This window comes from Somniosus microcephalus, unplaced genomic scaffold (genome assembly GCF_052327205.1).
Source record: "Somniosus microcephalus isolate GS21.2 unplaced genomic scaffold, FLI_Smic_1.0 scaffold229, whole genome shotgun sequence".
NCBI lineage: Eukaryota > Metazoa > Chordata > Chondrichthyes > Squaliformes > Somniosidae > Somniosus > Somniosus microcephalus.
This window is the reverse complement of record NW_028225416.1, coordinates 158,537-181,510: the sequence shown is the minus strand read 5'-3', so window position 1 is coordinate 181,510 and position 22,974 is coordinate 158,537. Positions and strand designations below refer to the sequence as shown.

The 22,974-nt window shown below is 48.5% G+C and overlaps 1 protein-coding gene across 1 annotated transcript in view; it reads right to left on the bottom strand.

Annotated features, from left to right (window-relative positions):
- The window catches only part of LOC147082029 (complement C4-B-like), a 31,989-nt gene extending 17,113 nt beyond the window's left edge, over positions 1 to 14,876 (bottom strand). The window contains exons 1-3 of the mRNA XM_085980522.1: positions 14,615 to 14,876; positions 12,351 to 12,456; positions 11,335 to 11,464 (exon numbers count right to left, since the gene is read on the bottom strand). Of these exons, the coding sequence (XP_085836648.1) occupies positions 11,335 to 11,464; positions 12,351 to 12,456; positions 14,615 to 14,757 (379 nt within the window). The 5' untranslated portion in view covers positions 14,758 to 14,876. The remainder of the gene's footprint in view (positions 1 to 11,334; positions 11,465 to 12,350; positions 12,457 to 14,614) is intronic.
- Positions 14,877 to 22,974: the final 8,098 nt, after the last annotated feature.

Genomic DNA, 22,974 nt, shown 5'->3' with positions numbered 1-22,974 from the left:
CTAGGACCGCTGATGTATACCGGGGACATCGGAGAAAGCATAATAAGGCACCATGCTGACCAAATCATAGAGTCATCTGAAAAGGGACAACCTACACCACAACTCTATACGCCTAATGATGAAGTAGAGATACCCATATCTACCTCCGATCCGGTGATACTGGAACCCGATGAACCCGACACTGGCATTCAAGCCGAATCAGCCTTGCCAAAAGAACCTACTACACCACCAGAAACTACTACACCACCGAGGCATTATCCGGACCGAGTCAGGAAGCCTCCAGAGAGACTGACTTATACTTAATTAACTGCAGCAATGTGTAGATTATTTTTCTTGTAACATGTAATTAATGATTACTCAAAATATTATGTACTGGTTGGCTAAAAAGGGAGGAATTGTAGTGTATGTGCCTTTAATAGCCCCATGTGTACTGTAATGCCGGTAATGGCCACTCGGGCTATATAAGCCTGTATATTGTGTTGTATCAGTTAGTTCCCCTCCAGACTTTGTTTAGTAAACACCTGTGAAACCAACTCCTGTCTTCAGTGTCTCTATCAACACACGGACACAACACACACAGTAGCCAGTTTTGTATCCACACTGCCACTGCCCCTTTAATCCCATGGGCTTCAATTTTGCTAACAAGTCTATTATGTGGCACTTTCTCAAACACCTTTTGACAGTCCACATACACAACATCAACCGCACTGCCCTCATCAACACTCTCCATCACTTCATGAAAGAATTCAATCAACTTAGTAAAACACAACTTGTCTTTAACAAATCAGTGCTGCCTTTCATTCATGAAACCAGATCTTCAAAGTGCCAATTAACATTGTCCTGGATTAATGTCTTTAAAAGTTTTCCCACCACAGACATTAGGCTGACTGCGGCCTGTGGTTGCTGAGTTTATCCCTCTTCTGAATAGGGGTGTAACATTTGCAGTCCTCTAGCACCACTCCCGTATCTAAGGAGGATTGGAACTTTGTGGCCAGAGCCTCTGCAATTTCCACCCTTGCTTCCCTCAGTAACATAGGATGCATTCCATCCGGACCGGGTGACTTTTCTACTTTGAGCACTGCCAACCCTTTAAGTACCTCCTGTTGACCTATTCTAATCCTATCCAATGTCTATACTACCTTCTGCTTTACTGTGACATTGGCAGCTTCTTTGTCTTTCGTGAAGACAGATGCAATGTGTTATGAATCTTATAATCCATGAAGAAAGACTCATGAAATAACACTGGACGGCCAGCTGGTGACGCCGTCCAAGGAGTATAAATACTCGGGCATGGGCCCAGCTTGCCCAAGACATTTTGTAAACAGGAACTAGTGAAAGATAACTAGACCTCCATGTTTTGAAACAAGTTGATTAAAGCCTTGCTTTATACTCAAACCAAGTGTGTAGTGAGTTTTATTACGTAACAATGTACTAAATTTAGTACCTCAGCCATGCCGTCTGCCTCCACAAGATCATTTCCGTTTTGGTCCCTAATCGGCCCCAAACTTCCTTTGACCACCCTTTTACTATTTATATGTTTATGAAATACTTTAGCTTTCTCTTTTATGTTACCCACTAATCTATTCTCATGCACTCTCTTTGCCCCCCTTATTTCCCTTTTCAGTTCTACCCGGTACTTTATCCCCAATCAGCTTGATCCTCTACTGTATTTTATGAACCCGACATTTAGCATAAGCCTCCTTTTTCTGTATCAGTTTAATCTCCATCAGAGGTAAAGCTTCCGCGTTGGGTGCAGTTGGCGAATCTGACGCAAATTGCACCCAACATAGTGCACGTTTTGAAAGTGGTGTCTCTCCCCAGAGTGTCGGCTCAAACTCCATTTGCAAATAACCGAATGCAAATGAACCCGCACAGTCGGGAAGCCTTTTCAAAGGTAATTTCTTTCAAAATAATTTGCTTCAAAAATGATTCCTCGCCATGTTTAAGAGTGGTCATTCGGTAAAGATGGACTATTGGGGTTATCACAAAAAAATCAGCAGTTTTAATTCACAGCGTCAGTCCACCAACAACCACTTGTATTTATATAGCGCCTTTAACGTAGTAAAACGTCCCGAGGTGCTTCACACGAGTATTAAAAGACGAAAAATTTGTGAGTCACCCGCTTTTAAACGACTGTAAATGACTTTTAATAAATGTACAAAACTATTTTCCAGTCAGTTCCTTTTAAATTACATCTGAGACCTTTTAAAACGTCAGTATCCTTGCGTCCGTAAGATCCAGCTTAATTTTTAGAGTCTTCATGAAGGTCTGCAAATGAGCGCAATTAGCGCAAACTCGCCACGGTGATTTATTCACCCTGGGGCGGAGTGGCCATGTATGTGGGCGGGGTCTGTTTCTAGTGGAATCTTTTTAAAACTAGTGGGGAAAAAAAAAAAAATCGCAGAAACGTGAGTTGCACTGAATGCAATTTGCGCTTAAAATTACACAATTCTTGTGTGCTGATTATGCTGATTTCAGGCAAATTGCACTGAACAAAGCAGCACAATCAAACAAAAATTCCAGGCCCAGCACGCTTTTATCTTTAGTCATCCAGGGAATTCTAACTTCCTTTCCTCCTCATTGGAGTATGTTTCATCAATACCCAAAGTATCTGCTCTTTGAAGACCTCCCATTGCTCATTTACAATTTTGCCTGCCAATCTTTGATTCCAATCCACCTGGGCCAGATCCCTTTTCAACTCACTGAAGTTAAACCTCTTCCAGTTTCATATTTTCACATTTGATTGTTCCGTGTCCTTTTCCATAACTGCTCTAAACCTAATGGGCCAGAACTTCGGGTCCCCACGGGTGAGTACGCACTGTGTACTCACCCGTAGACCCAACGAAAGTGCCGGTTTTGTGCATGCACTGCGCATGCGTGGGAAACCAGAACTTCCATTCCCTTAAAGGAAGGGGTTCACAGGTCGAACGTGTGCGCCGGAGAGGCAACGCATACGCCTGGAACTTCCGTTTTTTTTGCAGGTTTCTCCAGGAGGGTAAGTCTCCAGGAGCTATGCTTTTAAAAAGCAGTTGCAAGGCCTGCTTTTAACAAGGTAAGTGGTGAATTATGTAAAATTAAAACAATTTTTCCACAGGTTTATTATTTTTAAATACTTTAAAGTAAGTTAAGCTTATTTTTAGCCCCATTAGAAACTGTAATTAATCTTTTCAAAAATTTAAATTATTGTTTAAAATAGTTATTTTATGTAATTTATAGTTATTTTAAAAATGTGATTAAAAAAAAAATTATTTGAAGTTTTATTTATGTTTTTGGGGCTGAATTGTATTCATAGCCAGGTCTTCCTGTCAAATCTATGAATACAGATTCCCTGCTACCATTGGCTCTCCATGGCCCACGTGATCCCAGAGGACACTTCGAACTAACTGCGTCCCTGGGATATGCAAGCACTGCACGCCGGCAGTTGGAGCAGGCCCAGGATCGGAATCCCATGCGGGCCCATAGCACAATGGCTGGCGCGCTAGGTAAGTGCAGGTCGGAGGCTTGCACCCGCGGGAAGCTTCCAACCCGAATTTCTGGGCCATTAATGATATTGTGATCACTGTTTCCCAAATGCTCCCCCACTGACACATGCTCCACTTGCCCCACTTCATTCCCCAGAAACTGGATCCAGCACTGCCTCCTTCCTTGTTGGGTTGGAAAAGTACTGATCAAGGAGGCTAAGAAGGCATATGGGATACTATTAGACGAGGCATAGCATATAAGAGCAGGGAGGTTATGCTTGAACTGTATAAAACACTAGTTAGGCCGCAGCTAGAATGCTGCATGTAGTTCTCGACACCACATTACAGGAAGGATGTGATTGCACTAGAGGGGGTGCAGAGGAGATTTATGAGGATGTTGCCTGGGCTGGGGAATTTTAACTATGAGGGAAGATTGGATAGGCTGGGGTTGTTTTCGTGGGAACAGAGGAGGCTGAGGGGAGACCATAATGAGGTGTATACAATTATGAGGGGCCTAGATAGAGTGGATAGGAAGGACCTATTTCCCATGGCAGAGAGGTTAATAACCAGAGGGCATCGATTTAACATAATTGGTAGGAGGTTGAGAGGGAATTTGAGGAAAAATATTTTCACCCAGGGGGTGGTGGGGGTCTGGAACTCACTGCCTGAAAGGGTGGTAGAGGCAGAAACCCTCATCACATTTAAAAAGTACTTGGTTGGCACTTGAAGTGCCGTAACTTACAAGGCTGCAAACTAAGTGCTGGAAAGTGGGATTAGGGTGGATAGCTCTTTGTCGGTCGGCAAGGACAAGATGGGCTGAATGGCCTCCTTCAAATTCAGTTGGAGGGTGAGAAAGTTGTATCTCAAACCAGTGTCCTGATCTTAAACAAAGGCAATTACAATGGCATGAAGGCAGAACTGGCTAAAGTGGACTGGAAAAATAAATTAATAGGTAAGACAGTTGAAATGCAGTGGCGGACATTTAAGGAGATATTTCATAACTCTCAACAAAAATATATTCCCGTGAGAAAGAAAGATTTTAAGAGAAAGGAGCAATATCCGTGGCTAACTAAGGGAGTAAAATATGCTATCAAATTGAAAATGAAGGCATACAATGTTGCCAAGATTGGTGGGAGGCCAGAGGTTTGGGAAATTTTTAAAAACCAGCCAAGGATGACTAAAATAATAATAGAGAGAGAAGATGAATTATGAGAGTAAACTGGCAAGAAATATTAAAACAAAAAGTAAGAGCTTCTACAGGTATATAAAAAGGAAGAGAGTAGCTAAAGTAAACATTGGTCCCTTAGAGCATGGGAATGGGGAATTAATAATAGGGAACGGGGAAATGGCAGAGACTCTGAACAAATATTTTGTATCTGTCTTCACGGTAGAAGACACTAACAACATCCCAATAATGGGTAATCAAGGGGCCACAAGGAGGGGGGAACTAAAGACAATCACTATCACTAAGCAAAAAGTACTTGGTAAAATAATGGGACTAATAGACAATAAGTCGCCTGGACCAGATGGCCTGCATTCCAGGGTCTTAAAAGAAGTGGTTGCAGAGATAGTGGATGCATTGGTTCCAATATACCAAAATTCCCTGGACTCTGGAGAGGTCCCAGCGGATTGGAAAACCGCAAATGTAACACCCCTATTTTAGAAAGGAGGGAGACAGAAAGCAGGAAACATCTGTCATTGGGAAAATGCTGGAGTCTTTCATTAAGGAAGCAGTAGCAGGGCATTTGGAAAATCATAATGCAGTCAAGCAGAGTCAGCATGGTTTTATGAAAGGGAAATCATGTTTAACAAATTTTCTGGAGTTCTTTGAGGATGTAATGAGTAGGGTGGATAAGGGTGAGCCAGTGGATGTGGTGCATTTGGATTTCCAGAAGGCATTCGATAAGGTGCCACATAAAAGGTTACTGTGTGGCAAAGCCACTAAGAGACTCTCACAGTGACTTGTATAATTGCCTTTAATCATGTTTATTACCTTTTAATGTTGGCTCTGGTTAAACAGAGCTAGATCGACAAAATCGCGATCTGACGCGATGACGTCATCACGTGGGTCAGGTGATGTCCCCACTGGTGGGCAACGTAATGACATCATGACATCAGAGGTAGAGGGCGTTTCCAGCCAGTCCTCGTGTGGAGTGATAGTGAATAGACTTGTTTAGAGCTTCTCCTGCATTTTCTTGTTTTGTAAAGTTTCAGTACATTAAACTCAGTTTGTTAACTACTAGTGAGTTTATAGATTCTTTGCTAGGAGTGCAGAGACTCCTACAACTGCATAAGATAAGAGCGCACGGAGTTGGGGGTAATATATTAGCCTGAATAGAAAATTGGCTAACTAACAGAAAGCAGAGAGTCAGGATAAATGTGTCATTTTCAGGTTGGCAAACTGTAACTAGTGGGGTGTCACAGGGATCAGTGCTGGGGCCTCAACTATTTACAAGCTACATTAATGACTTGTATGAAGGGACCGATTGTAATTTAGTCAAGTTTGCGGATGATACAAAGATGGGTGGGAAAGCAAGTTGTGCAGAGGACTCAAAGGGCCCAATTTTGTGGCTTGTGTGGGAAATGGTTGGGTTTCCCCAAATGTGGGGTTCTGACACACAAAAAAATGTGTCAGCCAGCTCCATGCAATTTTCCCTCAAGAGGCCAATTAATTGCCAGCATGTGAGCAGCCTTGCTAATTGTCCATTTCTAGTCAGAAAGCCCCACAGTATGATGTCATCATTTGTGGTGCTTTCAAGGTCCATAGCAAGCACTGCATCCTCTGAAGGCTTCCAAACAAACCATACAGGATGGCAGAGGAGCCTGCAGCAGCTGTGGCCAGTGCCAGACCCCGAGCTGCCTCCACATTCGACGAGGCTTCATTGCAGGCATTATTGGATGGGGTTAGGGCCCACAGGGAGGTCCTCTTCCCTAGGTCAGGGACGAAGAGGCCTCCCACTGAGACCAATGCTGCATGGATGCAGGTGTCAGCATATGCCAACTCGCTGGGAGTCACCAGAAGAACCTTGGCATTACATCTCTAACTCCTTCCTTTACTCCCCCACAGTACCATCCAGAGCCCCCGTCCTCACTGTGGAGGAGGAAGAGGCTGTGCAGCCAGACTCCTCAGAGAAAGCTCTAACATCTGAGGGCGCAGCGTCAGCAGAAGTAAGCGCACCCAGCACCAGCGCAGACACTCACACCTCGGGGGGACCTTCGGGACATAGAGTAGTGTTGTTACCTGGTGTTTCACAGCTCACAAGTGAGCCTCAGCAGATTCTGGAGACAGGGACAGCAGTGGAGAGTCCTCGTCGGAGGGTGCAGGACTCTGCCAGCTCAGCTCAGCTGCGCTGCATGTCGACCCTCTGCCTCTGGGTCCATCCGCAAGAGAAGAGGTGATGGATCTCCATGCACAGATGCAGGAGTCTCTGGGAGGTTTTGTCTCCAGGGTCACTGCGAGTGTGGAGTGAATGGAGGAGTCCATAGCGACCATGAGCAGAGCCTTTGTGGAGTCATTGGCGCATGAACGCATCACCATGGAAAGGTTGGCAACCTCCATGGAGGAGATGACTCGCCAGGGTACGGAAAACATGGTGAGTGCTCATAAGAGAATGACATCTCTTGAGGAGCGTTGGCCATCTATTGAACAGAGAAACCAGATCTTCATGGAAGTCCTTCTGAGTAGGACTGCCAGTGCAGAAACAGGTCCCCATGGCCCCCTAAAGCACAGCAAGGTGCTCTCAAGCCACTTCCAAGCGCTGGCCCCTTCTGGCCTGTGCAGCTTCAGGTGAGTGAGCAGCAGCCTGGTGCTCCTGGTGCTCATCATGCTGTTCCTGGTTCTGCTGCTGCCACCTCTGCTGCTGGAGATCCTCTAATGGCAAGAAGGGAAGGAAAAAAAGATGCCCCATGCTTCTCATAGATGCCTCCGCTGAGGAAGCGCTGAGTGAGGGTGGTGAGAGGGGCTTCCTAGGAGATCGCATTGGAGAAGTGTGTGAGGCTCCAACCTTCCACAGCTGTGCCTAAGCCTTGAAGAAGTAGCCCCAAGCCTGCAGCAACAAGGTCCTTCAACATACAAGTGCTGGCCCTTTAAATCGCAGCTTTTCCAAATGACCTGCAGCTGACAGCAAGCAAGCTGGCAAGCTTCACGCCAGGTTTCATCAGCGGGGTTCCCCGCAAGCGTGTTTGATGTGGAGAAAGCCCCAAAATCGCAACGGCCCCTGAAAATCGACTTAAACAAGGTAATAATTGATCATTAGTGTTCCGACGGCCAGTCCCACCAGCAGCGGGCGGGACTGAAGCGGGTCGCGGAGAAATGGCGGCCCAAAAGTCGGACGGGCTGGGAAATCAGGCGGGAGGGGGTCGCGACCCGCTTTTTCGGCGATTTTCGGCCGCCTGAAAAGCCGCCCGATGGCTGGCAGAAAATCGGGGCCAAAGAATCTGCAAAGGGATACAAACAGGCTAAGTAAGTGCGCAAACATTTGGCAGTTGGAGTATAATGTGAGAAAGTGCAAAGTTATCCACTTTGGCAGGAAAAATAAAAAAGCAAATTTTTATTTAAATGAGAGAGATTACAAAATGCTACAGTTCAGAGGGACCTGGGGGTCCTTGTACATGAAACACAAAAAGTTAGCATGCAGGTGCAGCAAGTAATCCAAAAGGCAGATGGAATGTTGGCCTTTATTGCAAGGGGGTTGGAGTATAAAAGCAGGGAAGTCCTGCTACAACTGTATAGGGTATTGGTGAGACCACACCTGGAGTACTGCGCGCAGTTTTGGTCTCCTTACTTAAGGAAGGATATACTTGCATTGGAGGCAGTTCAGAGACGATTCATACAGTTGACTCCTGAGATGAGGGGGTTGACTTACGAGGAAAGGTTGAGCAGGTTGGGCCTATACTCATTGGAATTTAGAAGAATGGGAGGTGATCTTATTGAAACATATAGGCCTAGAAATTCGGTGGGCTGTGCCACCAGTTAGCGCCTAAAGAGGGCACCTAGTGGTTTTAACGCCACTGGCCACGCCTCCCGTGAAATTTAGCGGGGCGCTAATGGCGGCGTTAGCCTGTAGCGCTGCGACCGATGATATCATCGGTGTGCGCAGCACCCCACTACTACCCCGAACGCGATATTGGGTCGGGCCCCCCCCTGTCGCGCCGGTCGCAGCTGCCTGAGCGGTAGTGGCGCTAATTAAAGGGGAGGTGCGAGGCGGCCATTTTTTTCGCTGGCCACCTGCCAGCACCTCCTCGCGCCGCCGTCCCCGGCCTCCTGATCCCCCCACCCGGGCAGTGCCGGCTGTGTCCCAAGAGCCCGGCACGTCTCCTCGGTGCCGGGCTCTTTTGCCAGCACTCGCGATCGGAGATCGCGCTGGTGCAGGCCCCTCCCCTTTAAGAAGGGCAGGAAGGCCTGCAGTACCGCAGCGTGCCGTGCCGCAGTGTTGCACTGCGATATTCAGTTTCAGCGCCCCAAGAGGGACGCAGGGCGCCTTGAGCAGTGCCCCGATTCCGTTTGGGGCACTCAAACTGAGTATCCCGCTGGCGCTCCCGGCTCCTTCCAGGGCGGGACTTCCGGCGCCCAGGCGAGCTTGGCGCCCCGAATTTTTAGCCCATAAGATACTAAGGGGGCTCGAGAAGGTAGGTGCAGAGAGGATGTTTCCCCTTGTGGGGAAATCTAGAACTCGGGGGCATAGTTTCAGTTTAAAGGGTTGCCCTTTTAGAACTGAGAGGACAAGGAATTTCTTCTCTTAGAGGGTCGTAAATCTGTGGAATTCTCTGCCCCAGAGAGCCGTGGAGGCAGGGTCATTAAATACATTTAAGGTGGAGATAGACAGATTTTAGCAAGATAAGGGAGTGAAGGGTTATGGGGAGCGGGCAGGGAAGTGGCTTTTAGCCCAAGATCAGCCATGACCTTATTGAATGGCAGAGCAGGCTCGAGGGGCCAATTCCTGCTCCTATTTCTTATGTTCTCTGCTGTAAATTTCTATGATTCTATGAAGAAAGTTCTCGTACAAATTTCAGGAAATCCTCCCAACTTTGCCTTTTACGCTGTTATTTTTCCAGTCTATATTAGGATAATTGAAGTCCCCCATTATCCTAACTCTAAAGTTCTTGCATCTTTCAGCAATTTAGCTGAAAATTTGCTCTTCTATCATCTTCTCATGATTTAGTGGCCTGTAGTCTAGACCCAGCAGCGTAATAACCCCTCTATATTGTTCCTATGACCACTGCATTTCTACACTTTTATCACCCTTCAGAATGACTAATCATAAAAGGTGGTAGAGAGAAAACGGGGAATTACAGACCGGTAAGCCTGATATCGGTAGTGGGGAAAATGCTAGAGTCCATTATAAAAGATGTAATAGCAGAGCACTTGGAAAACATTGACAGGGTCGGACAAAGTCAACATGGATTTACAAAAGGTAAATCGTGCTTGACCAATCTACTGGAATTTTTTGAGGATGTAACTGGTAAAATAGATAAGGTAGAACCAGTGGATGTGGTGTATTTGGACTTTCAGAAGGCTTTCGATAAGGTCCCGCATAAGAGATTAGCGTGTAAAGTTAAGGCACATGGGATTGGGGGCAAGGTATTGACTTGGATAGAGACCTGGTTGGCAGACAGAAAGCAAAGAGTTGGAATAAACGGATCTTTTTCTGAGTGGCAGGCAGTGACTAGTGGGGTACCACACGGATCGGTCCTTGGGCCCCAGCTATTCACAATATATATTAATGATCTAGACAAGGGAACTAGATGTAATATCTCCAAATTTGCAGACGACACAAAGCTGGGTGGGCGTGTGTGGTGTGAGGAGGATGCCGAGAAACTCCAAGATGATTTGGACAGGTTGGGTGATTGGGCAAAAGCATGGCAGATGCAATATAACGTGGATAAATGGGTGGTTATCCACTTTGGTAGCAAAAACAGGAATGCAGATTATTATCTGAATGGCAATAGATTGGGAGAAGGGGAAGTGCAACGAGACCTGGGTGTCCTTGTGCACCAGTCGCTGAAGGTAAGCATGCAGGTGCAGCAGGCGGTTAAGAAGGCAAATGGCATATTGGTCTTCGTAGCGAGAGGGTTTGAGTACAGGAACAAGGATGTCTTGCTGCAGTTATACAGGGCCTTGGTGAGACCACATCTTGAGTATTGTGTGCATTTTTGGTCGCCTTACCTGAGGAAGGATGTTCTTGCCATGGAAGGAGTTTAGCAAAGATTCACCAGGCTGCTACCTGGGATGGCAGGAATGACGTATGAGGAGCGATTGGGTCGATTGGGCATGTACTCGCTGGAGTTTAAAAGAATGAGAGGGGATCTCATTGAAACTTATAAAATTCTGACAGGACTGGACAGACTAGATGCAGGAAGGATGTTCCCGATGGTCGGGGAGTCCAGAACCAGGGGTCACAGTCTAACGATAAGGGGCAAGCCATTTAGGACAGAAATGAGGAGGAATTTCTTCACCCAGAGAGTGGTGAAACTGTGGAATTCTCTACCACAGAAGGCAGTAGAGGCCAATTCATTAAATATATTCAAGAAGGATTTGGATATATTTCTTAAGGCTAAAGGGATCAAGGGGTATGGGGAGAAGGCAGGGACAGGGTACTGAATTTGGATGATCAGCCATGATCGCATTGAATGGTGGAGCAGGCTCGAGGGGCCGAATGGCCTACTGCTGCTCCTATCTTCTATGTTTCTATGTTTCTATGACCTAAAATACATGGTCGTGGGAGCGCCAATGGCACAAGGTCAGAAGATCCATCACTCATCAGGGGATTTAAAGATGGAGAATAAATGTGACCTCAGCACCTTTGCCCACACCCTGAGAACAACTATTAAAAACACATCTAATCGGATATCTATCCAATTTTAGATCACATACTGAATGTTTCAAAAACAGTTACCGCCATATACAAATGGTGTCCCACAAGATCATTCATACTTTCCAAAGGTTTGGTTTTTTCCAATAGCATTTGGGTTGTGAGGGAAGAGGTCACCACTCCTTTCTTGATCTATAAGTGAGAATAAAGGTGCATATTATCCGATTCCAATTCAGTGCCTTTATTTTCTCTCCATTTCCTCCTTGTTCCATTCTTAATAATTACATTTCTTCCAAATTTTTACCCTCAAAATATCAGTGATCTTATGATTCAGTATTTAACTGTGGACGTGAACCTAAACTGAGCTTAAAATTAATGATTGGAGGTGGAACAAAGAATTTCGGAGGATACAGTTAAGCATTGGTACCGGACCCTCCCACTGTACGAGTTGGAGCTGATGTGGCATTCCAGTGCATAAACTGCCAACATGACTGGGTTGACACCCGACAAAATAGCCGAAGAAGGAATCTCGAACAAACGCATCGGCCAAGAAATTCATCTCGGCCGATGGCGGGAAACGGGCGCTATCGGATCAGCCGCCCGTTATACGCAGCGCCTGAGATTCAGTCATTGCAGTTTTGCGCCACCGCCCTAGACAAATTTCTAGCCCAAGCACTTGGGGCGGGAAAATTGGGATGATTTACGCCTCTCGTTAGTGGGGGGCGCTAACGGGGCGCAAATCCCCGAGCGCCCTGGTGCAGCGCCGCTAATGCCACCCGCGAAATTTAGCAAAAGTTTAGTGGCGGCGCTATGTGCCGGCACGCATGGCGCTGTTGCATGTAGCACCGCGATCTTCACTTGTAGTGCCCCAAGAAGGAGGTGGAGCGCTTCCAGTAGCGCCCCGCCTCCTGCTTGGCGCGCTTCCACTGAATTTCTGGCGGAGGGGCACTAACTTTTCGGGCCCCAATGACGTTAGCACCCCAAAAAGGGCGCCACCCAATTTTTCCCCCAAGTTTGTGTTTACTAAAATCGAACACCACCATTTATCACTATAAATCCGTAACCATTTTATACTCACCGGCAGTTGTTGTTCCAGTCCTCGTAAGTAGGTTTTGTTGTTTGTTCCGTCAATTATTCCGAATCTTACATATGCCATTCCTTCCACAGCTTGGCCGTATGTATGGCTTTAACAAATAATCAACAGGAGATAGAGTCATAGGCCTAGAAATTCACTGGCCTTAGCGCCGCTTTTGAGGCGCTAGAGGGCCTAGCGGCGAAGTTATGGCCAGTTTTGAAATTGACAGGGGCCCTAAATCGGCGTTAGGCCGGTAGCGCTGCGCCGGCACCGATGACGTCATCGGTGTGCGCAGCGTCCCGGTTGCCATGGTAACCCGCCCGAACTCGGAAATTGAGTTGCGGCCGCCTCGCCCGTGGCAGCCGCAAGCAACGTTCTGGCAGAGGTGCCTTACAGAACGTTGCGCCGGCGCATTAAAGGCCCCGCGGCGGCCGGCCGCTTTCCCACCGCCCGCCTGGCCGCAGCTCCCTCCCCGGACTTCCCCCCCCCCCCCGGAACAGAAGCAAGCCCGGCACTTGTCCGAGGTGCCGGGCTCATTTTTAAAAAGATTATCGCGGGCCGCGGCCGGGTGCAGGCAGCTCCTCCTTAAGGGAAGGAGGAGGCCTGCACTTCCCGAACCTGCCGCACCGCAGCGGGCGCCGCAGCACCGGAATAGCGCCGAAATTCAGCGCATAGCGCCAGTTTTCAGGCGCTAACAGCTTTCAGCAGCGCCGGCAGCCGTTTGGGCGCAGAAGTAGTGAATTTTTGGCCCGCCTAGCGCGACTTAGCTCCGGCACTAACTTCCGGCGCTAAAGCCGTCGCTGCGCCAAAACCCAATTTCTAGGCCTCAGAGTCATAACAGCACAGAAGGAGGCCATTCAGCCCATCGAGTCCGTGCCGGCTCTCTGTAGAGCAGTCCACTCAGTCCCATTCCCCCGTTCTATCCCCATAGCCCTGCAAGTTTATTTTCCTCAAGTATCTATCCAGTCTCCCCTTTGGAAACATTAAGTGTCTCCTCTTCCACCACTTCCATCGGCAGGGAGACTGAGGTCCTCACCACTCGCTGCGTAAAAAAGTTTTTCCTCACATACCCCCTGTATCACTTGCCCATAACCTTAAATCTGTGTCCCCCACTCCTTGTACCATCCACTAGTGGGAACAGCCTTTCCACGTCCAGCCTATCCAAACCCGTCATTATTCTGTACACCTCTATCAACTCACCCCTTTGCTCTAATGAAAACAAATCCAGCTTCTCCAACCTGTTCTTGTAGCTAAGATCCCCCATCCCTGGAACCATTCCGTTAAATCTCCTCTGCACCCTCTCAAGGGCCTTCGCATCCTTACTAAAGTGTGGTGACCAGAACTGGACACTATACTCCAGTTGTGGACTAACCAGAGCTTTATAAATGTTCAGCATAACTTCTCTACTTTAGTACTCAATACCTCTATTTATGAAGCCCAAAATCCCTTATGCTTTGTTAACCACTCTCTCAAGTTAGACATATTGCTTACAATAAACCACTTCATTTTTTTAAAAAGCTCCAAGTGGAACAACACATCCCACTTTTTACATTTTCGGATCCTCGCCTGTGCCGAGTTCTCTAATCTCTTCCAGGTAGGCGTATTGAAATTTGCCTCAATACCGGAGAAAGGGAGGGAAAAATCAGTCAGAATTTCCCACTTGATTGCAAAATTATTATTTTTTTATACAGATCCGTTATATTAAAAGAAAATTACATAGTTAAAATATTGAAATATTATTTTTGCAGAAGTAAATTATAGAGGGCAATTCCGACTTCCTTGATAGTGCTCCCAAAATCCATTTTGTTGTCAGCAAGACAATTACAGTTTGTAAGGTAAGGGGCTCAAGGCTGACCAGTGTTCCACACCCAGTTGTATAAACCTCCCACTGCAGCAAATGTCAAGTGAGGAAAATTCTAGGTAAAGCGATATCATCACGGAGGAGTCTTGGAAGTTGGTGAGCGTGGGCGAGATAAAAAAAAGATAGGCAAATATTTTGCGTATATTTAAAAAGTGGATCCAGGCAACTAAAGGCTAGTAGCCTACTATCAATAACAGACAAAAATAACTGCATCTTTTCCAAGGATGGACTAGAGGAATATTTACATATCAGCAGAATAAGGATTTGACATGGGGCGGTAAGGGCATTCCCTATTATCTACATCATGTAGACTTACAGAAGACTTTTGACAATGTCCCACATGGTAGAACTCGAATGCCACAATAAAAAATTACAAAAAAAGATTAGATAACGATATTTTACTTACTCTGCCAAGATTTTGAATTTGAATGCATCCTTTGTTATCAGATAAAACATCTCCTCTGACTTTACCTCGACCTTGAAACTAGGGAGAACTTTGAAAGATGATTTAATCAAATAAATCCGAGCATATTTATAACATAATGGCATATGCAATCCTTAAATTGTAGCAAAGTTATTAGTATAATCGAGAAATCGTGCAGAGCATTTATTTCAGCAGTTGGAGAATATTAACCACAAAATTTTCAAACAGTAATTATAACTATTTACACCAATCTAAGGGGGTACGGTAGCATAGTGGTTATGTTACCGGACTCATAATCCAGATGCCTGGACTAATGACTCGGAGACGTGAGTTCAAATCCCACCACGGCAGCTGGGGAATTTAAATTCAGTTAATGAAATAAATCTGGAATAAAAAGCCACTATCAGTAATCAGAAAATACTGGATTGTTCATCTGGTTCACTAATCTCCTTTAGGGAAGGAAATCTGCCATTCTTACCCAGTCTGGCCGATATGTTCACTCCAGACCCACAGCAGTGTTGTTGAATCTTAACTACCCTCTGAAATGGCCTAGTAAACCACTCAGTTGTATAATGTGACTCCAGACCCACAGCAATGTGGTTGATTCAAACTCCATTCCCTAGCCACTGACTCCATCCCTCTCCCTAACATCTGTCTGAGGCAGAACCACTCTGTTCACAACCTTGCTGTCATATTTGACCCTGAAATGAGCTTCCAACCACATATCCACAGCATAACAAAGATCGCCTACTTCCACGCCCGTATCCACCCTTGCCTCAGCTCATCCACTGCTGAAACCCTCATCCATGCCTTTGTTACCTCGAGACTTGACTATTCCAATGCACTCCTGGATGGCCTCCCACATTCCACCCTACGTAAACTTGAGGTGATCCAAAACTCCTAACTCGCACCAAGTCCCGTTCACCCATCATCCCTGTGCTCGCTGACATAGATTGGTTAAGCAGTGCCTCGATTTCAAAATTCTCAACCTCGTCTTCAAATTACTCCATGGCCTCGCCCCCTGCCTATCTCTGTAATCTCCTCCAGCCTCACAACCGCCCCCCCCCACCCCCGAGATATCTGCGCTCCTCTAATTCTGCCCTCTTGAGAATCCCTAATTATAATCGCTCAACCTTTGGAGGTCGTGCCTTCTGTTGCCTAGGCCCTAAGCTCTGGAATTCCCTGCCTAAGCCTCTCCACCTCTCTTTCCTCCTTTAAGACGTTCCTTAAAACCTAGATCTTTGACCAAGCTTTTAGTCACCTGCCTTAATTTATCCTTATGTGGATCGGTGTCAAATTTGTTGTCTTAAAATAACCCTGTGCAGCACCTTGGGACATTTTACTTCGTTAAAGGTGCTATATAAATACAATTGGTTGTTATTGTTGTTGACTCTTAACTGCCCTCTGAAATGGCATAGCAAGCCACTCAGTTGTATCAGCTGGCCCGCCACCAGCTTCTCAAGGGCAATTAGGGATGGGCAATAAATCCCGGCCTTGCCAGCGACGCCCACATCCCAAGAATGAATTTTTAAAAAAGGTGTCTACTGGATTGGCCGCCTTTTATACACATCCCTCGATTTTCCTTTCCAGTGTGGTATAAGAAAGCAGGGGAGGGGTATAAGGTGCGGCACATTGATATTGCCTGGTTTACACTTTCAGCAGAAGTTATGTTACCCCTACAATGTGTTGGAATATCCACAGTATCTGATGCTGTTCTGAGAATCGACTTTCTCTGCTTGCTCTGTTAATATAAAACCTTTGAAATAACTTTGCCCCGTATGTTTACCATGGGGAGCATTTTAACTTTGGGCGATGGTATCAAACCAGCGATAATCGAACTGGCCGCCCATTAGTCACCTGATTATCCTTTCCATCCAATTGAATGGCTGGGATAACCAGGCGAGGTGTGTAATGGGCGTTGAATTTGATGTCGTCCATGTTAGACCACTGCCCCAAAGTTAAAGGTACCTCGCTAGCTTTCAAATAGAAAAGTGCTTCTTTCCATAAAATATAAAGAAAACATTGACGCTAATTTCTTAGCACCTCTTTCATAATATGACACACTCTAGTATTGACACCGCTTGGGCTTAAAATTGTACTAGAACATAAGAAACAGGAGCAGGAGTAGGCCAATCAGCCGCTCGAGCCTGCTCCGTCATTGTGGGTTAAAACTCTACAGAAACTTAACGTATTGGTCTGAAATTCCTTTGTCTACTGGTTTAGCAACTGTGCCAACTTGCACCAAATGCGCTGTTACTTTATCATTGATTACTAATTTTAAATGAGTTAATTCTTCCGGCAAAATTCCGCTCAAATTTCAGACAAAGGCAACATAAGAATATAAGGAATAGGAGCAGGAGTCGGTCATGTGGCTCTTCAAGCCTGCTCCACCATTCCATGAGATCATGGCTAATCTTCTACCTCATCTCCGCTTTCCTGCATTATCCCCATTGTTGCGTTTGCAAAGATAATCCAGAGAGCGTAGAAAGAGTTCAGTTCATGTTGCTTTTATAATGGCTGCCACACACACACACTCGGGCAAAAAGCAATCGAATACCTATAAACAATACAATAACAGCACTATCAAACTCCATGTGCTCAGGCCAAGGCAATCGAGTACCTATCACCAATGTCAGACATAACATTTCCTCCCCCCTCACAGAATTTCAAACATGAAATGTAGTGACAAAGTCCTGTAGGTGGCCAGGGCGAGAACGTGTACGAACAGGCCGAGGTGTGGGCTGGTGAGGAGCAGGCTGAGGCACAACATCTGCTTGGTGGTTGGCTGGCTGAGTCACATGTGCATCCCACCACTCTGGGGATAAGGCTTGGGGGTTAGGTCCGTATAATCCCGCATCAGGCGGTGCTGGCACCTTCCGAAGGCGGCTGGCATGCCACCTAGAGCCGTCAGTGAGGCAGAAAGTGGCTGGTCCAAGTTGACGGCTGATTTGGAGAGGGGAGGACCAGAATGACACCATCTTATTATTGCGGTGAGGCCTACGGACTCTGACCCAATCGGAGACTGAGATATTGGGTGCCTTGGCCCTCTTCGACTGGTCGAAGCGAAGTTTCATCTTCTCCTGCTGTCTAGCGACTGTGGCTTGAGCCGGTGGAGCAGGGCTCTGAGCTAGTGAGGGGCGGAGCCTGCCAAGGGGCCGCATGAGTGTGATGAAATATTCCATTCATCACTGCCTGTGACTGTGGCCGGTTTCAGTGTCATTTCCCTTCCCCCAGTCCTCATTGTATTGTTTATTGGAATGTGCTGGAATGTGCTGTGTGTGTAGGGCTCCGCCCATACCTGGCCCCTTTTGTAAGCTAGCTCAGTCTAGCCTCAGTCTCCAGAAGGAAGATACCTCTCTCTCTTACGTGTTACTTTCTAAGTTGATAAAAGCCTTGTTTTGTTTCGCTAACATCGAGTCTCGGAATTATTGAGGCACATCAATTTTATTAACTTATTTTTCAACACTATGGATCAACTCCTGAAACCCGAACGTTTGGATTTGGATCAACATGCTCCGGACGCATCAGCACGCTTCGGACACTGGTTTGAGTGTATGGAATTCTTCCTGGACAATTCCGCAGCCGTCAAAGACGCTACGGACGCTGCGAGGATGAGACTCGGAATTCTGCGGAATTGGGTAAGCCACCGGGTTTACCCCCTCATCCAAGACGCCGATACGTACCTGGTCGCCTGCGATATCTTAAAGGCGCATTACCAGCAGCCTACGAATGAGGTGTATGCTAGGCATCTGTTCGCTACTCGCGCACAGCGACCTGGGGAATCGGTGGAGGAGTTCCTAAGCACCCTGAAAATGCTTGGCAAAGACTGCAAGTGCCGAGATGTAAAAGCCGCAGTGTACACTGACGAGCTTGTTCGCGATGCCTTTATCACAGGCCTCAGCTCCACTTACATCCGGCAAAGACTGCTGGAAAAAACGGGGTTGGACCTGAAACAGGCTGCAGACACCGCGCGATCCCTGGATGTGGCCCAGAGAAACTCGGACGCCTACTCTTCAGCCCGCGCCGTCCACGCCGCCACGTGTGCACCGAGGGAGCCACCATCTTAGAAGGCATCTTCCCCGCCCGGCAGCCCGACACCGGCGGGGCCCCGCTCTCCCCCCAGAAGCCCTACGACAGCCACGACGCATCAGGGACCCAACTGCTACTTCTGCGGGCAGCCAAAACACACCAGAAACCTGTGCCCGGCGAAAGGCACCACCTGCTTTAAGTGCGGTAAGAAGGGGCACTTCGGGAAGGTGTGCAGAGGGAACCCCGCCGGAAAACCAACCGCCGGAAAACCCGCCACCGCCGCGTGTGCGCCGTGGGAGCGGCCATCTTGGACGCCATCTTGCCCGACCTCGTGGGGTCCGCCATCTTATGAGCAGACAGCGTGGATGCCATCTTGTATCGATCAGGGCCCTACAGTGGCATCGGTCACAGTGGACCAGACCAGGCCGCACCCGCTATCCAAATCAATGGTGGACATCGAGGTAAACGGGTGCCGGGTTAAATGTTTAATTGACAGTGGAAGCACGGAGAGTTTTATCCACCCTGAACTGGCACAGCAACTCTCCCTAAAGGTGGTCCCTGCTCAGGGTACCATCTCTATGGCTGATAAAACCCAGACAGCGACCATTCTGGGTTACTGCACGGTACAATTGGGCGTTAACGGAACTGTATACGATAATTTTAAAGTATTAATCATGAAGAACCTATGTGCGAGCGTGATCTTGGGCCTGGATTTCCAGTGCAACCACCAAAGCATCACGCTCAAGTACGGTGGGTCCCAGCCGCCCCTCACAGTGTGCGGTCTGGCTACCCTGAAGGTAAAGCCGCCTTCGCTATTCGCGAACCTTACCCCTAACTGCCGGCCAATAGCGACCAAAAGCAGGAGGTACAGCTGGGAGGACAGGCGGTTTATCGCGACCGAGGTAGACAGGCTCCTGAAAGAGCGCATTATTGAACGCAGCAACAGCCCGTGGCGCGCCCAAGTGGTAGTGGTAAGGGGTAGCGAGAAGAAACGGATGGTGATCGACTATAGTCAAATGATCAACAGGTACACCCAACTAGACGCCTACCCGCTACCCCGCATATCAGAAATGGTGAACCAAATCGCCCAATATCGGGTGTTCTCCACCATCGACCTCAAGTCAGCGTACCACCAGCTCCCTATCAGACCAGAGGACCGCCCGTACACCGCCTTCGAGGCGAACGGACGCCTCTACCAATTCCTCCGAGTCCCCTTTGGGGTGACGAATGGGGTCTCGGTTTTTCAGAGGGAGATGGACCGCATGGTCGATGACCACCACTTGCAGGCAACCTTCCCCTACCTCGACAACATCACCATCTGCGGCCACAATCAGCAGGATCACGACTCGAACCTCGAGAGGTTCCTGGAAACCGCACAAAAACTCAACCTCACCTACAACGAGGACAAGTGCGTTTTCAACACCACGCGCCTCTGCATACTAGGCAGCGTGGTGGAGAATGGGGAAATCGGACCAGACCCCGACCGATTGCGCCCCCTACGGGAGCTGCCCCTGCCCAACACTCCCAAAGCCCTGAAAAGGTGCCTGGGGTTATTTCCTTATTATTCCCAATGGGTCCCCAACTACTCCGACAAAGCCCGCCCCCTCTTGAAAGCATCCTCTTTTCCGCTCTCTGCTGAGGCCCACGCCGCCTTCAAAAGCATTAAGCAGGATATTGAGCGGGCCACGCTACAGGCAGTGGACGAGAACACTCCATTTCAAGTGGAAAGTGATGCGTCTGACTTCGCCTTGGCGGCCACCCTCAACCAGGCGGGGCGGCCCGTAGCTTTCTTCTCGAGGACCCTCCAAGGGCCCGAGATCAGACACTCCTCCATGGAAAAGGAGGCCCAAGCCATCGTGGAGGCAGTGCGCCACTGGCGCCACTACCTAGCCGGCAAACGCTTCACCCTACTTACCGACCAGCGGTCGGTAGCGTTTATGTTCAATAATAAACAGAGGGGGAAGATTAAAAATGATAAGATTCTTAGGTGGCGGATCGAGCTCTCCACCTTCGAGTACGACATCATTTACCGGCCAGGGGCCCTTAACGAATCCCCTGACGCCCTCTCACGAGGGATGTGTGCCAGCGCCACCGGGGATCGGCTACAGACCCTCCACAACGACCTCTGCCACCCAGGGGTCACGCGGCTGTTCCACTTCATAAAGTCCCGTAACTTACCCTACTCGATTGAGGAAGTTCGGTCTCTGACCAGGAACTGCCGCACTTGCGCTGAGTGCAAGCCTCGGTTCTACCGCCCAGATAGAGCCCACTTAATCAAAGCTACACGGCCCTTTGAGCGGCTCAGCTTAGATTTCAAGGGCCCCCTCCCATCCGTCGACCGTAATGTTTACTTCCTGAACATTGTGGACGAATACTCCCGGTTCCCATTCGCCTTCCCCTGCCCAGACATGACCAGCGCCACGGTCATTAAATGCCTCAACAGCTTGTTCTGCCTGTTCGGTATGCCGAGCTACATCCATACGGATAGGGGGGCGTCCTTCATGAGTGAAGAGCTACGCCAGTACATGCTGTCCAAGGGGATCGCCACGAGCCGTACCACCAGCTACAACCCCCGGGGTAACGGCCAAGTGGAGCGAGAGAATGGGACAGTATGGAAAGCAGTCACTCTAGCTCTAAGGACCAAGGGCCTCCCTATCTCCCGCTGGCAGGAAGTCCTCTCGGATGTGCTCCATTCGATACGGTCGCTATTGTGTACGGCCACTAATGCCACGCCTCATGAACGAATGTTTGCCTTTCCCCGGAAATCCACCTCAGGCGTATCCATGCCGTCATGGCTCTCCACCCCAGGTCCGGTACTCGTGCGAAGGCATGTGAGGGGCCACAAGACGGACCCTCTCGTGGAGCCAGTACACCTACTCCACGCCAACCCCCAATACGCATATGTCCGGCACGCCGACGGAAGGGAGGACACCGTGTCCATAAAAGACGTCGCCCCAGCCGGCATCGACAACAACCACGGCAATAGCAGCAACAACGATCACAGCAACTCTTACCCACCCACTACTCTTTCATCACCCCCGGAAGAACATCGACCAACGGCACCCCCACCAACTACCCCTTCAACAACCCTGGCGGCACCCCCGGCAGAGACCCAGGAGACTACCGGGGACACCCAGCCGACACCCGCGGCACCACAACAGCCACGTCGGTCGCAGAGGACTATCAAACCCCCGAACAGACTAAATCTATAGAAGGGGTGAATGTGATGAAATATTCCATTCATCACTGCCTGTGACTGTGGTCGGTTTCAGTGTCATTTCCCTTCCCCCAGTCCTCATTGTATTGTTTATTGGAATGTGCTGGAATGTGCTGTGTGTGTAGGGCTCCGCCCATACCTGGCCCCTTTTGTAAGCTAGCTCAGTCTGGCCTCAGTCTCCAGAAGGAAGATACCTCTCTCTCTTACGTGTTACTTTCTAAGTTAATAAAAGCCTTGTTTTGTTTCGCTAACATCGAGTCTCGGAATTATTGAGGCACATCAATGAGCTCATGGCCTAGCATGAGGGATGCGGGTGAGATCCCTGTAGTGGAATGCTGGGAGGCTCTGTAGTGCAGCAGTGTCTGGAGGAGGGCCTTGTCAAATGCACACCCCTGGGATAGGTGTGCTCTGAGGCCATTTTTCAGTGTCTGGTTAAAACGCTCCACCCCCCCATTTGACTCGGGGTGGTAGTATGCTGTGTGAATGTGACGGATGCCCTCGCTCTCAAGGTAAGAGGAGAGTTCCGAAGAGACCATTTGGGGGCCATTGTCTGTGGTGATGGCCTTTGGATGCCCCCAGCGGGAGAAGAGGGACTCAAGGATATCAATGATGACCCGAGAGGTGACGGAACCCACGGCAGTGACCTCTGGCCATTTTGAGTGCAGGTCATAGGTCACCACTAGGAACCGTTGATGGTGGGGGACACCATGGATCTCCCCGCAGACGTCCAGCTGCAGATGCTCCCAGGGCTGAGAGGGCCAGGCAAGGGGTTGCAGGGGTGGGGGAGCTTGGTGGCCAGTCTTGCCACTTACAAGGCAAGCTGCACAGTCCTTGACCAGGGCCTCGATTTCCCTGTCGATACCCAGCCACCACACTAGGTCTCGGCATCGTTGTTTGAGCTTCACTATGCCCAAGTGGCCCTCATGCGCCATGGATAAAACATGCGCACGAAGGGCACTTGGGACCACAGTGCAGAGCCCACGTGCAACACAGGAGTCATTCCAGCAGGAGAGCTCCTCTTTAACTCTGGAGTAGGAAGACAGTTCCTCAGGCACCTTGCGAGGCCAGCCATCTCTGATGAAGGTGCACAGCTGGG